This window comes from Canis lupus, chromosome 6, assembly GCF_003254725.2.
Source record: "Canis lupus dingo isolate Sandy chromosome 6, ASM325472v2, whole genome shotgun sequence".
Taxonomy (NCBI): Eukaryota; Metazoa; Chordata; class Mammalia; order Carnivora; family Canidae; genus Canis; species Canis lupus.
In genome coordinates, this window is record NC_064248.1 from 41,421,347 (window position 1) to 41,435,152 (window position 13,806).

At 49.2% G+C, this 13,806-nt stretch overlaps 1 protein-coding gene across 2 annotated transcripts; it reads left to right on the forward strand.

Annotated features, from left to right (window-relative positions):
- The first annotated feature begins 9,096 nt into the window (after positions 1-9,096).
- LAMTOR5 (late endosomal/lysosomal adaptor, MAPK and MTOR activator 5) lies at positions 9,097-13,704 on the forward strand. 2 transcript variants are annotated; one of them, XM_025417287.3, is made up of 4 exons: positions 9,097-9,240; positions 9,631-9,692; positions 12,879-12,996; positions 13,375-13,704. In XM_025417287.3, the coding sequence occupies exons 1-4, from the start codon at positions 9,206-9,208 to the stop codon at positions 13,433-13,435; spliced, it is 276 nt and encodes a 91-aa protein (XP_025273072.1). In that variant the 5' UTR covers positions 9,097-9,205; the 3' UTR covers positions 13,436-13,704. The 2 variants fall into 2 exon arrangements, with proteins under 2 accessions (XP_025273072.1, XP_048966953.1); XM_049110996.1 differs by having other exon boundaries at positions 9,152-9,240; positions 9,628-9,692.
- The last annotated feature ends 102 nt before the right edge of the window (positions 13,705-13,806 follow it).

The window sequence follows — 13,806 nt, forward strand, 5'->3', positions numbered from 1 at the left end:
TTGGACTGAAGCACAGCAGTCTCGAAGCCAGCCAGGGCCATCTGGACTACTTTTCAGGCTCAGTAACCTGCACACCTGTGTGGGGTTGAGGGCAGGCACAGGGGCAGCCAGGCTGCACCTGATTCACCTTCACTAGCTAAGTAACCTTGAGTGAGTCACTCCACCTTCTGAGCCTCAGTTTCTAAATCTGTAAGATGGTGATGACGATAACATCTCATAAAGCTGCTGGAGAGGAAGAATAAAACATTTAGTACAGCCCCCGGCAATAATCAGTCCCCAGCAAATGTTAACTACTTCTTGGGGGTCAAGGGAGGATCTTGTCCTGTTTGTGCAGTTGTGTGGATACAAGAAACATAAAGTCTTAGGGAAAGGACAAGGAAAAAGGCCAGAGAACTTGCTGCTCGTTTCCCTAGACATCCTCCTTGCTGATGGATGTTTCCACCGACTCTGAAAGGAGGTTAGTCCTAATTTCATATTCGCTTGTCCAGAGAGTGATAAACTGTTATCTCCTTAAAGTAATCCACACTGCTTTCAGATGGGCCCTTCTCCGCCTTGACAGATGGGATTATATTCATCTCTCTTCCCCTTTAGCAATTGGAAAGATCAATGAGACATTAGTCTCCTTGCTTCTAACTTTCTCCTGGGGGAAAATGCTGATGGTCCAGAATTAATGTGGAGATTGATTTCCTGTGTGGTGTCTAAAGGCAAGCGGACAAGCTCTCCCACCAGTGGGAGGGGAGGTGGGGGAAGGCAGCCTTTGGCCACTTTATGGGACTGGCTCAGAGGCCTGTGTTGTCTAAAGTGGTGGAGAAGATAGTTTGTGGAGCGACTGACTGATCCGGGACCTACACCCTGGCAACTGGCTGCCCCTAGACTTGGAGTCTCCAAGTCTCCACACTTTCAAGTTCCTATGTCCTTAGACAGTTTACTGACTGCTCCAGGCCTCAGTTCCTTCATCCACAGAATGGGGATTACAGATCCCCCATCACAGGATGACTGTGGGATCAAAAGGAGGTAATGTTTATGAGCAGATGGGCTTTGTAAATGTCAGTTTTTCATTTTTCAGAGCAAGAGTAAAGGGAATGCCCTTGAATGAGAAACTGACCAAGTTTTCAGATGTTAAAACCGAGGCCTAAAAAGAGGAAATCTGGGATCCCTGGGTGGCTCAGGAGTTGAGCGTCTGCCTTGGCTTGGGTTGTGACCCTGGGGTCCCAGGATCGAGTCCCACATCAGGCTCCCTGCATGGAGCCTGCTTCTCCTGTCTCTGCCTCTCCCTGTGTCTCTCATGAATAAATAAACAAAATCTTTAAAAAAAAAAAGAGAGAGAGAGAGAGAGAGAGAGAGGAAATCTGTAACAGTAAGTTAGGGAGACCATCCACCATCTTCCCTGCTATTGAGAGCTAAGATCGCCACCGTTTGTACTGGCTCCTTGGGAGCTGGAATACTGCACAGATGAAGGCGTGTAGAGGGTCAGCTTGCTCTGGGGTCTCCCGCAGGGTTCCTTCTTTACTATAACAGACTTTACTGAACACCTGGTGTGGGCCAGATGCTTTTCTAGGGACCATGGGGAGTGAGGACCACACACTCCAGTTCTGAAAAGGCCTTGGCTGTGAGAGTTCGGAGTTTCTCTCTTCGTCCTCCTGCTCCCCCCTCTCTCATCTTCTCCTTCCCAGAAGCAGCTCTGTCTGTCCCTGACAGGCCTGGGGAGGGACCAATGCCGCCCCACTGAGTCCTGTCTGAAAACCCGGGGGCCTGGAAATGGCAGTGCTGGTCTCGGGCTCCAGGCAGGGCCAGACATGCAGGCCGTCATGGGCAATGATCATTGGTCTGAAAGCTTTCTCCTACTCAGAATAAAACCTAGGGCTTTATTTTTCATTATCTGCCCTATTTGCTGCATAGAACCCAGGATCCTTTCCTAGGGAAGCTCTGCCTGACTTACCACTCGTGCTCCCTGCTCGGAATCTGGTGAACCAGGACCGCAAAATCCCCGGAGGAAATGAAGTGTAGACTGACAGTGCGGCCTGGGCGAGCTGGCGCACAGCCTAGCCAGGGCGGCCCTTATGTCTAAGAGCACAAGGCACAATCACCAATGTTCTGGAATTCCCAGCAACGGGCCTCAGGCAGAAGAAAGGGGGAGAGCGCTCCCTTCCCCCCTGCAGGGAGCAGGAGGTTGCAAAGCATGAAGCCCTCTGGCGGGGGGACACTTGAAAGGTCCTGCTGCCCTAGGAATGCCTTTCCGAGGACACGGGCAGTGTCACCTCGGTGGAGAGCGCAGCACGCTCCCTCCCCCGCCTCCACTGTGTGACCACTCCGGGAACACTGCACTTGCTGGCAAGGGAGGCCACGGAGGGGTGGCCCCAGGACGTCCCGGCTGCGGGCTAGGTCCCCCGGACAGGTGGCACGGGGCCGCGGGCTGCGGGGCAGGCGGGCAGGGCAGGCTGGAGGCGCCAGTGCAGCCCCTCAGGGACACCAGGCCGACCCCCTGCGGGGACACCCGGGCTGGGTCGGCGCCCCAGTCCCCAGCGGCCGCCACAGCCCTGCAGCCCGGCCAGCTGCTCCGCTCGCCTCCGTGGGCTGGGGGGCACCAGGGCGCCCAGAGACTGGGGCAAGGCCTTCCAAGAGGCGAACCAAAGGCCGTGACAGCAGGACGGCACGCCTGAAGCCCACGTGGCTAAATAAAGGTAGAGCAACACTGTCGGGGAAAGGACCTCCCGACCCCACGGGGCTTCTCCACGGGGTTAGGGTCGCAGGGCGGATGGTGAGCCCACAGGCCTCCCGAAGGCGCCCGGGGAGGCTGTCGGTAACCGCCTGGTGGCCCAGGAAGCCAGAGGCCAAGCAGCATTCAAAGCCCCAGTACACAAGCCTGCACAGCAAGTACATTTTAACACAGGTCATTTCTTTTCCGTTTGTTGTCGGTATTTATTTCATTTACACAATTCCAAGGCCGATAAATGTTGACATTAAGGCTGATTTGATGTGGGATACAGACAGTCAAGTTAAGGGCAAGATATTGTATCAGTTCCTCTAAATTTTCTTTTCTCTGGTCGACAATTTTTTATACTGGGTTGATCATTTTTTTATTCATAAGGGCTTCATTCCCATTTGTCATGGCTGCATTGACTGGGCATCTAATGAAGGCTTGGATATGGAAGTCTGCATCTCATTTATTCTCAATAGTAAAATTACTAAAGCATCAGGAAAATAGCTTCCTAAGCTGGAATTTCTTTAGCCTACCCTGAGTCATCTAAAATATGTTTTGCTTGTGTCCTCCAGGATTGGGACTCAGCTGTACACTTTGGGAGACAGTACCCAATTCCGACTTTTTTTTTCTAGCTTTTATTTATTTATTTGAGAGACAGAGAGTGAGAGAGACAGAGAGAGAGCAAAAGCTGGGGAAGAGGGGCAGCCCCGGTGGCTCAGCGGTTTAGCACCGCCTTCCACCGAGGGCCTGATCCTGGGGTCCTGGGATCAAGTCCCATGTCAGGCTCCCTCCATGGGGCCTGCTTCTCCCTCTGTCTGTATCTCTGCTTCTCTCTCTGTGGTGTCTCATGAATAAATAAATAAAATCTTAAAAAAAAAATTTATTGTCTCACAGTTCTGGTGGCCAGCTGTCCAAAGCCAAAGTGTCAGTGGGGTTGGTTTCTTTTGATGTCTGTGAGGAAAGAATCTGTTCCAGACCCCTCTTTAGCTTGCAGATGGCAGTCTTCTTCTTGTATCTCCCTGTATCACTGTCCCCTCCAGGAACGTCTCTGTGTCCAAATTTTCCCTTTGTACAAGAACACCTGTCATATGGAATTAGGGTCCATTGTAATGCCCTGATTTCAAGGATTATCACTGAAAGCCCTATTTCCAAAAAGGTCCCATTCTGAAGTACTGGGAGCTAGGACTTCAACACACGAATGTTAGGGAGACACAATTCAACTTGTAACAATGGAGGTCTCTGACGTTGGTTTAACTACAGCTCTAAAACAGCCTCCAGGGACGCCTGGGTGGCTCAGTGGTTGGGTGCTTGCCTTCAGTTCAGGTCATGATACCAGGATCCAGGATTGAGTCCCACATCAGGCTCCCTGGGAGGAGCCTGCTTCTCCCTCTGCCTGTGTCTCTGCCTCTCTCTCTGTCTGTGTCTCTCATGAATAAATCAATAAATCTTAAAAAAAAAAAAAAAAAAAAAAAAAAAACAGCCTCAAGTAGCACAATATAGTTAGAGTCCTGGGTAAAAGGTGAAGAGTATGAAGTTCAAGTTCTAAATCAGCCATTTCCCCTCTCTGAGCCTCAGGTTTCTTCCCCAGAGAACAGGAGATCTAGATGGGGCCTCCAAAGCCCTCTTAACCTTTCCAGGATTGTGTCACCAATGAAGTGAGAGAAGTTGAGGCCACATAGTAGGGGAGTCCACAGTGAGGCTCCATCATTTAAAAGCAGAGTGATCTTGAGCAAGGACTGACCTTCTGAGCCTTAGGGGGTTTTAAACTGTAAAATGGAGAGAAGTGATAGGAGCTACTTCAAAAAGTTGTGAGAACTGGGCACCTGGGTGGTTCAGTGGTTGAGCGTCTGCCTTCAGCTCAGGTCATGATCCTAGGGTCCTGGGGTTGGGTCCCACATGGGGTTCCCTGCATGGAGCCTGCTTCTCCCTCTGCCTGTGTCTCTGCCTCTCTCTCTCTCTCTGCTTCTCCCTCTGCCTGTGTCTCTGTCTCTCTCTCGGTGTCTCTCATGAATAAAGAAATAAAATTTAAAAAAAAAGTTGTGAGGACTATATGATAGAATATTACTCAGCCACAAAAAGAACAAAATCTTGCCATTTGCAAGGACATGGATAGAACCAAAGAGTACTATGCTAAGCAAAATAAGTCAGGGAAAGACAAATACCATAAGATCTCACTAATGGAATGAATTTAATAAATATAACAGACAAGCAAAAGGAAAAAATAAGAGAGAGAGAGAAACAAACCAAGAAACAGACTCTTGGGCAGCCTGGGTGGCTCAGCAGTTCGGTGCTGCCTTCGGCCCAGGGTGTGATCCTAGAGTCCCAGGATCAAGTCCCACATCAGGCTCCCTGCATGGAGCCTGCTTCTCCCTCTGCCTGTGTCTCTGTCTCTCTCTCTGTGTGTCTCATGAATAAATAAATAAAAATCTTAAAAAAAAAAAGAAACAGACTCTTAACTCTAGAGAACACACTGATGGTTCCTTGAGGGGAGCTGGTGGGGGGATGGGTGAAACAGGTGACAGGGTTTAAGGAGGGCACTTGTGATGAGCACCAGGTGATGTATAGAAGTTTGGAATCACCGTACTTACACCTGAAACTAATATCACACTTATGTTAACTATACTGAATCTTTAAAAGAAACTTTTAGTAAAACATAAATATTCTACTAAAAACAAAACAAAACAAAAAAGACTGTGAGGACCAGTAAGGCCTATGACATGAGCAGAACCCTGCTGTCCTCACGTACGTGAGCTGTGAATGGTATTACTGCTCTTAGTCAGGCTTTGGGTCTAGGACTCAGGCCTCTGGTGGTGCCCCTGTCAGAAGGCGGGGACCAGCGTCCCACCTGGTGGCTCCCATGGAGCGAGATGTTTTAGCAGCAACACTCTGGCGACCCTTGTGACCCGCCCTTCCCTGGCTCGGCCCTACCCAAATCCTACCCCATTCTGTCACATTCATGTCATTGGGGTTAGGGCTAGGAATTCAGGGGATTTTTTCCTCTCCCTGTATTTTCTAATTCCTTTACCACACAGAGGTGTAATGACGCATATTGAGTTATGGCATTTAGCACAGCTCTGCAGAGCAGCTGTGTGAATCTGGCCCTGTGACCTCGCTGCCCCATGAACTCAGCTGCTCAAGGTATACCTCAGTATTTGGCTCATACCTTTAGCCAAAGGTACTCTTTGGAACTCTCCCTAGCTTCTCATGGGTGTCCTCACCTGGACTGTAAACAATCTGAGGAAACAACAGAGCTTCTTACTCAGATTTAGCAGAGCTCACTTACTGACTCCCACAGTGTGTCAGCTCCTCCTCTGTAAAGTACCTCATAGAATCCTCCCCACCGCCGCATGAGGCGCGCACTGGTGCTGTCAACCTACAGATGAGCCCCTGAAGCTCAGAGGTCACACAGGGAAGCAGTAGCCAAGCCAGGATGCAGTTCTACCTCTGTCCCTCTGAAGCACAAGGCTCCCCTCATCCAGCTGCACCAGCTCAGATGTGCGGATTGCTTCCCTTCACCTGTTATCCTCCAGCCTGAGCAGTTTTCCATGGCCGTGGTGCCCCCTAGTGGCACACCAGGGCCCATTCCCCAGCCAGGTTTCCGGCTCATTCCACCGCAGGCCTGTGATATTAAGCACTGCCAGAGTGACCAACGGTTGGCCTGGGATAGCAGACCTATAGGACCAAGGGAGAACCAGACCCTCTACCAGAGCTGTGCATCCTCAGTGGAGCCCTCAGGAGGGCTCTGCTCCTGAGAGGTGAAGGAAGAGGGGCCAGGGTCTCTGAGGCCAACAGCAGCAAGAGGACCTAGAAGGTCTGGTTGCCCCAACTGTGCTTCTCACCTCCAACTCGCCAGTCAGGATATGTGGGCATGGCCATTCTCTGCTGTGCCCTCCTGGGACTTTGATTTTAAGAGCTTGTTTTATGGAGGAGAGGAGGAAGATGAGGATAAGTGTGGCAAAAGTTCAAGATTTAAAAGTTTTGCTTTTTTCTTTGTTTTTTTAAGTAATCTCTACACCCAACATGGGGCTCGAACTGACAAGTCCTAGATCAAGAGTTGCACACTCCTTCAACTGAGCCAGCCAGGTACCTCACCACTTACATTTCCTTTCCCAAAAGACCCATCAAGGGCAACCTGGGTGGCTCAGCTGTTTAGCACCGCCTTCAGCCCAGGGCCTGATCCCGGGTCCTGGGATTGAATCCCACAACCGGCTCCCCGCAGGGAGCCTGCTTCTCCCTCTGCCTGTGTCTCTGCCTCTCTCTGTGTGTCTCTCATGAATAAAGAAATAAAAATATTAAAAAAAAAAAAAAAAAGGTGGGGGGGAATCCCTGGGTGGCTCAGCGGTTTAGCGCCTGCCTTCGGCCCAGGGTGTGATCCTGGAGACCGGGGATCGAGTCCCATGTCAGGCTCCCTGCATGGAGCCTGCTTCTCCCTCTGCCTGTGTCTCTGCCTCTCTCTCTCTCTCATAAATAAATAAAACCTTCAAAAAAAAAAAAAGGCCCATCGAGATTCTTCAATAAATACTGAATCCTATTGTGCTCTACAATGCTCAGGATGCAGAAACGGAGGAGACACTTCTCCCTGTCTTTGAAAAGTAGGCATATAAAGAATTACAATGCAATGAGGGAAGTACTTGAGTATGGGGCTTTTCCTGTCACCCCAGAAGTGGATTCAGCACTGAAAACTGAGAAAAAGAATGATGAAATACCCCCACCAAATGATGAATGTGGAAAACTGTGTGGGGTCAGGCACGCCTCCAGCAGTCTCCCCTTCCCCCAGCACCTCCCCAGCCTATACCAGCGGCCTGCTCCTTCTGCCCACCTCGCAGGGGGGGACAGCAACAGGGCAGGGAGAGGGGTAGGGTGGACTTGTCTGCCCTCTTGCCTCTGGGGTGGCAAGGATGTGTGGGCCAGCACTGTCTGGCTTTGAGAGAATCAGAGGTTCCCTGCAGCTGCGTTAGCCAATCTGGTAGCTGTTAGCCACAAGTGGCTACTGAACATTTGAAATGTGGCTAATTGGAATTGAAATGTGCAATGAATGAGGTACCTGGGTGGCTCAGTGGTTGAGTGTCTGCCTTTGGCTCAGGTCGGGGTCCTGGAATTGAGTCTCGCATCGGGCTACCCACAGGGAGCTGCTTCACCCTCTGCCTGTGTCTCTGCCTTTCTCTCTGTGTCTCTCATTAATAAAAAAAAAAAAAAAGAAGAAGAAAAATGTTTAAAAATTTAGAAAAAAATTACAAATATGGCTCAAGTTAGAATTACACAGGAGATATAATTTGTAATCTCTGCCGGGGAGGTCACAAACCAGGGAGAAGTCCTAGAACCGTAAGCTTTACAGCGCGTTGGGCCGTAGGGGGCGCTGCCGCAGAGCCAAGCTTCCGGCCCGCGGGACTTAGGAGGGCAGAGGACAAAGTTTTGTGGGTTTTTTTGTTTTTTTTAAGATTTTATTTATTTATTCATGACAGACACAAAGAGAGAGAGAGAGGCAGAGACACAGGCAGAGGGAGAAGCAGGCTCCATGCCGGGAGCCCCATGTGGGACTCGATCCTCGGACTCCAAGATCACACCCTGGGTCGAAGGCAGGCGCTAAACCGCTGAGCCACCCAGGGATCCCCGAGGACAAAGTTTTTAATGCTCTTTCAAAGATAGTTTTAAGCTGCTTTTCCTAAACTTTAATTTTTTTAAAATTTAAATGGCCCAAACTATGTTAACATAAATAATTTTTCTAGGTAAAAGTCTGAAACTCCTGAATTACAACATTGAGTTTTAAGGAAGCTGCGAGTCTCACTATCAGCTGGGGATGTAGCCTTCGACCCAGGAATCCCATCCTAGTAATTTATCATAAGGAAAAATTTAACGTGCACAAATATTCAGCTACAAGGATACTTATGCGGTATGTAGTACCCAGCCCTCCCCCCAAAACTGACAGACTAACTGGACACTAATAAGGGTTCACTTAAATCATTTATGGCACAACTATACTATGGAGTATTTTGTAATTACTACAACAGATGTAAATGGATACTTACTGACATGGAAAGACATTTATGCTAAATTCTGTGAAAAAGGCCAGCTACATAACTGCATGTCCAGTATTGTGTCAATTTTGCCTAAAAAAAGAAAAAAAATGAATAAGAGCATACACTTGCAGGCAATGGGCTGAAAGAATATTCTCCAAGAGGTTTTTTTTTTTTAAGACTGTATTAATCCGGGGCGCCCCGGGGGGCCAAGAGGACTAGGCCCCTGCCCCTGCTCAGGTGCTCAGGTCGGGGCTCAGGTCGCGGCCTGAGCCCGGGGCGGCGCCCGGCACTGCGTGGCCGCTCCTCTCCTGCTCCCTCTGATCCGCTCTGGCGCGAGAGGGGGACGGGCGGGGCGGGCCGCGCCTGGGCACCGCGGGCGGAGGGGCGGCGAAGTTTGTCCCTCTGGTGGCGCCGTCCCCGGGGCGCCGGTCGCGTCACGTGGCCCGACGCTCCCGGCCGGGGCTGAGGCGGCGGCGGCGGCGGCGGCATGGAGGCCACCCTGGAGCAGCACCTGGAGGACACGTGAGTCGTGCGGCCCGCGGCCCGTGCCGAGGTCGCGGCGGAGGCACCCGGAAGTCCCGCGCGGCCCGCCCCGCCCCGAGCGGCCGACCCGCTCCTCCCCGCGGGCGGCGGGCGACGGGCGACAGGCGCCCCTCAGGGCTTCCGGCCGCAGCCCCGCGCCCAGCCCGAGCCCGGGGCACAGCGCCCCCGTCCCCCCAGACACGTTGGCTCGGGCGCCAGGCTGACCCCAGGTCACCGCGACGCCCCTGCCCTGGAGGGCGCCAACGCAGACGCACTGCCGCGCCGGTAGAGCGCGAGCCTGGTCTGCAGGGCCCCCGCAGGCGCGGCGCCGAGCACTTAACCCCGTTTCTGACCCGCTGTGCTTCCCTCCCCCGCGGCCCCCGGAAGCAGCATGAAGAACCCCTCCATCGTGGGCGTCCTGTGCACGGACTCGCAAGGACTGAACCTGGGCTGTAAGTCCCCGCCGTGCGCCCCCCGGGGGAGGGCCGGGAGCCTAGCCCCTCTCCCCTCCCCGCGCACCTCCCGCTGGCCTGCCACCTGAGGGGCACCTCTGTCAGACGGACTCTGTCTCCACACGGGATTAGAAAGGGGAGACCTTCCCGGGGCGCCTGGGCGGCTCAGGCGGCACCTGCCTTCTGCTCTGGTGCTGAGCCGGGGCCCAGGTCCTGGGATTGACCCCAGGTCGGTCTCCCTGCTGAGCAGGAACCTGCTCCTCCTCTCTCTGCCCCTCTCCCCTTCTGGTGCTGTCTTTCTGAAAGGAATAAAGTCTTTTTTTAAAAAAAGAAAATTGGGGGATCCCTGGGTGGCGCAGCGGTTTGGCGCCTGCCTTTGGCCCAGGGCGTGATCCTGGAGACCCGGGATCGAATCCCACGTCGGGCTCCTGGTGCATGGAGCCTGCTTCTCCCTCTGCCTGTGTCTCTGCCTCTCTCTCTCTCTCTCTCTCTCTCTCTCTCTCTCTGTGACTATCATAAATAAATAAAATTTAAAAAAAAAATAAAAATAAATAAAAAAATAAAAAAATAAAATTGGGATCCCTGGGTGGCGCAGCGGTTTGGTGCCTGCCTTTGGCCCCAGGGCGCGATCCTGGAGTCACGGGATCGAATCCCACGTCGGGCTCCCGGTGCATGGAGCCTGCTTCTCCCTCTGCCTATGACTCTGCCTCTCTCTCTCTCTGTGACTATCATTAAAAAAAAAAAAAAAAGAAAGAAAAAAAAGAAAGAAAGAAAATTAAAATTTTTCAATTGGTATTTATGAAGGTAGACATGTTTTTGCAGTTCTGGCACTACAAAATTGTTTCTACTAAAATAGAATTTGAATTATTATTTTTTAATTTGAATTATTTTAAATTGGGTCTAGCAGATAGTAACATCAGGTACCATTTGTTAAATGTCTACAGACTACCAGGCTTGGCGCAGTTTATCTCTAATTTTCACAATAACCCAGCGAGATGGGCGGTGCTATTTTGAAATCCAACTACACTTACCAGTAAGAGAGTAGGCAGTAAAAACAGGACCTTCAGAGTTGAACACACTTGGGTTCAGCCCCCTGTTCTTCCTCTTGCTTAATAGTGTGAACTTGAACCAAAAATAGTGTTTCTGAGCCTCAGTTTCTTTACTGGATTGCATCGGTTGATTGGTTGGTTGTATAGATTTACTTTCAAAGGGCAAAAACTCTTAGACAATTTAATTTTTTTTAAGATTTTATTTATTTATTCATGAGAGACAGAGGCAGAGACACAGGCAGAGGGAGAAGCAGGCTCCCTGCAGGGAGCCCGATGCGGGACTCATCCCTGGATCCCAGGATCACACCCTGAGCCGAAGGCAGAGGCTCAACCACTGAGCCACCCAAGTGTCCCTTTTAGACAGTTTAAATACAAGTCTAACAGAATTACTCCCTTAAAGTCAGGTAATGCCAAAACACATTCTCACTTCCAGACACCCGTATCTTCCTTGTCTTCTCTCAGTGAAGAAAGGGGGTCTGATACTTTATTCATGTACCTCCTTATCCCTAGTGTGACCTTTAATTTCTTGTGCACACATTAACTTTTGCACATCTGTCTCAGGAATTTCAAACCTAAAGTCATCTTGCATGGCCAAGATAATCTCCACTTGATCCAAATGGTCTAAAGCCATTTGATCTTTCATTACGTGGGAATTTACCTAGAGCTTTTTTGGGTCATTGTTGTCATCAAGTTTTAAGATATAAAAAATACGGTCCTTGATTCCCTCTCACGTCAGAGGAGGCTCATCACTATACAGGCAGCCCTCATCCAGGCCCCCATGGCGCAAAGACTGGTGCTAAGCAGCCAGGCCTTGGGCAGTGAAGATGGAGGGCAGTTGGTTGACGCAGGTGGAAAGGATGTGAGCTGCCAAGGCTACTCTGAGCCAGGATCTCTGTACTGGGTTTTTGTTTAATGACAGTAATTATAGAATTTCATTATTAAGCTCTTATTACGTGCCAACCACCATTCTAAGTGCCTTCCCCAAATTGACTCATTTAATCCTCCTAACAACCCTGTGAGGCAGATAAATTGAGGCACAACGACATCTGGGGGGCTCAGTGATTGAGCGCCTGCCTTCGGCCCAGGGTGTGATCCTGGAGTCCTGGGATCGAGTCCCGCATCGGGCTCCCTGCATGGAGCCTGCTTCTCCCTCTGCCTGTGTCTCTGCCTCTCTCTCTCTCTCTCTCTGTGTCTCTCATGAATAAAAAAATATAAAATCTTAAAAAAAAAAAAATCCACTGACTGCTATAGTGGCGTGTCTGTTACCTGCCATAGTTCCAGGCAGGTGAGCTTGTGCCACCTCCCTTTTCTTTTTTTAATTTTTTTTTTAATTTATTTATGATAGTCTCACAGAGAGAGAGAGGCAGAGACATAGGCAGAGGGAGAAGCAGGCTCCATGCACAGGGAGCCGGAAGTGGGATTCGATCCTGGGTCTCCAGAATCGCGCCCTGGGCCAAAGGCAGGCGCCAAACCGCTGCACCACCCAGGGATCCCCTTGTGCCACCTTCCTATGTGGAAATAATAAACTTAGTCATTACTTTTGGTATCTGGCACCCCAAGATTTAGTTATCTACAGGCTAAAACAAACATGAACAAAAAACAGTTATGTTGATATTTGAAAACAGCCAGCTTACTCTAGTAGAAATAACAGAATATTCTCATATACACTGTCAAGGTGATCTTAGGGCTGAACTCCTCTGAGGTTGAGCTCACTAAAAGGAAATGAGATGTCACATGAGGAATTAGTTTCAAGAGTCTCTTGCCCTTTCTGACTGCTTTTTGTCAAATTCACCTCTGAGTGTCTTGGTTTCAGAAAGGTTCCTGTAAAATGAGTTTATGGCTTTCAGATGGATTTCAATTACAGCTTCCTTATATGCGTGAGGAGGTGTTTAGAGATGGTGATGAGAATGATTGAAAATTGAGTGTCTCCTGATGCTTTATTGATTTAAGAACTGTCTCTGGCTTCCTTACTTATGTAACCAGCTTAGTATCAAGACAAAATCATTTCATTTCGGTACCTAACCTAAAAGACCGTGAACTGAGCCTTCTTTTTGTGAGTAAGTCAATGAGAGGTACTATTATAGCTCTAGACTCCTTTTTGGACAATTAGTGACCTGGTGACATCTCTGTCTTCCAGGCCGTGGGACCCTGTCCGATGAGCATGCTGGGGTGATATCTGTTCTAGCCCAGCAAGCAGCTAAGCTGACCTCAGACCCCACTGATATTCCTGTGGTGTGTCTAGAGTCAGATAATGGGTAAGTAGTTGTTAGCAGATCCTTTCCTTTTTATAAATGGTGAAAGAGGAATACGGAACTATGCAGAGTATGATCACAGCTTTGTAAAAAGAGAAAAAAAGTGTGCATGATATACATGTAGGTAAATGTGTGTATGATATACATGTAGGTAACAACATAGTAGTGGTTGTCTCTGAGCAGTAGGATTATAGATTCGTTTAATTTTTCATATTTTATATTTTTCTCTTTCCCAAATTTTTGTGTTGATATATTGCTTTTGTATATAAAAAAATGATAAATATTTTTTTTTAGTTGTGTCCTAAACCAAACAGCATGTTTAATCTTCAACAGTCTCCCACTTACAACATTTTACTGAATATCTTTCGCTTTGTCTTTCAGGAACATTATGATCCAGAAGCATGACGGCATCACGGTAGCAGTGCACAAAATGGCCTCTTGACGTCTCATCAGTTCTCCAGCAGCCTGTCGTAGAGGCTCCATCCTACCTACGTTGATTATCTTGTAGAACGACTAAAGTTCCAATAGTTAGGCCATTTATTTAGTGTGCATTGGGCACTTTTCTGTTAATTTTAGAGTAAACTGCTTTTGGACACCCAATGGACTGACTTATCAGAACATTAGTAAGAAAGGATCATGTTTTGAAGCAGCATGTCCAGGTCACTTTGTACGTAGAGTTTTCTTATGTTCAATAAATCTGGTCAGAGGAAAGCTTGGATCTTTTCTGGATTCTTTAAATTCTTATCAAATGTTCTTTTTTTTTTTTTTTTTTTTTTCAATTTACTCTTCTTTTTCAGAAGAAGCTTCCCGAAC

Bases quoted from the DNA above. Each gene is read 5' to 3' on its own strand.
- LAMTOR5 (XM_049110996.1), top strand. From the start codon at position 9,206: ATGGAGGCCACCCTGGAGCAGCACCTGGAGGACAC. The intron at 9,241-9,627 runs GTGAGTCGTGCG...GGCCCCCGGAAG, and splicing joins GAGCAGCACCTGGAGGACAC to CAGCATGAAGAACCCCTCCA. The intron at 9,693-12,878 runs GTAAGTCCCCGC...TCTGTCTTCCAG, and splicing joins GCAAGGACTGAACCTGGGCT to GCCGTGGGACCCTGTCCGAT.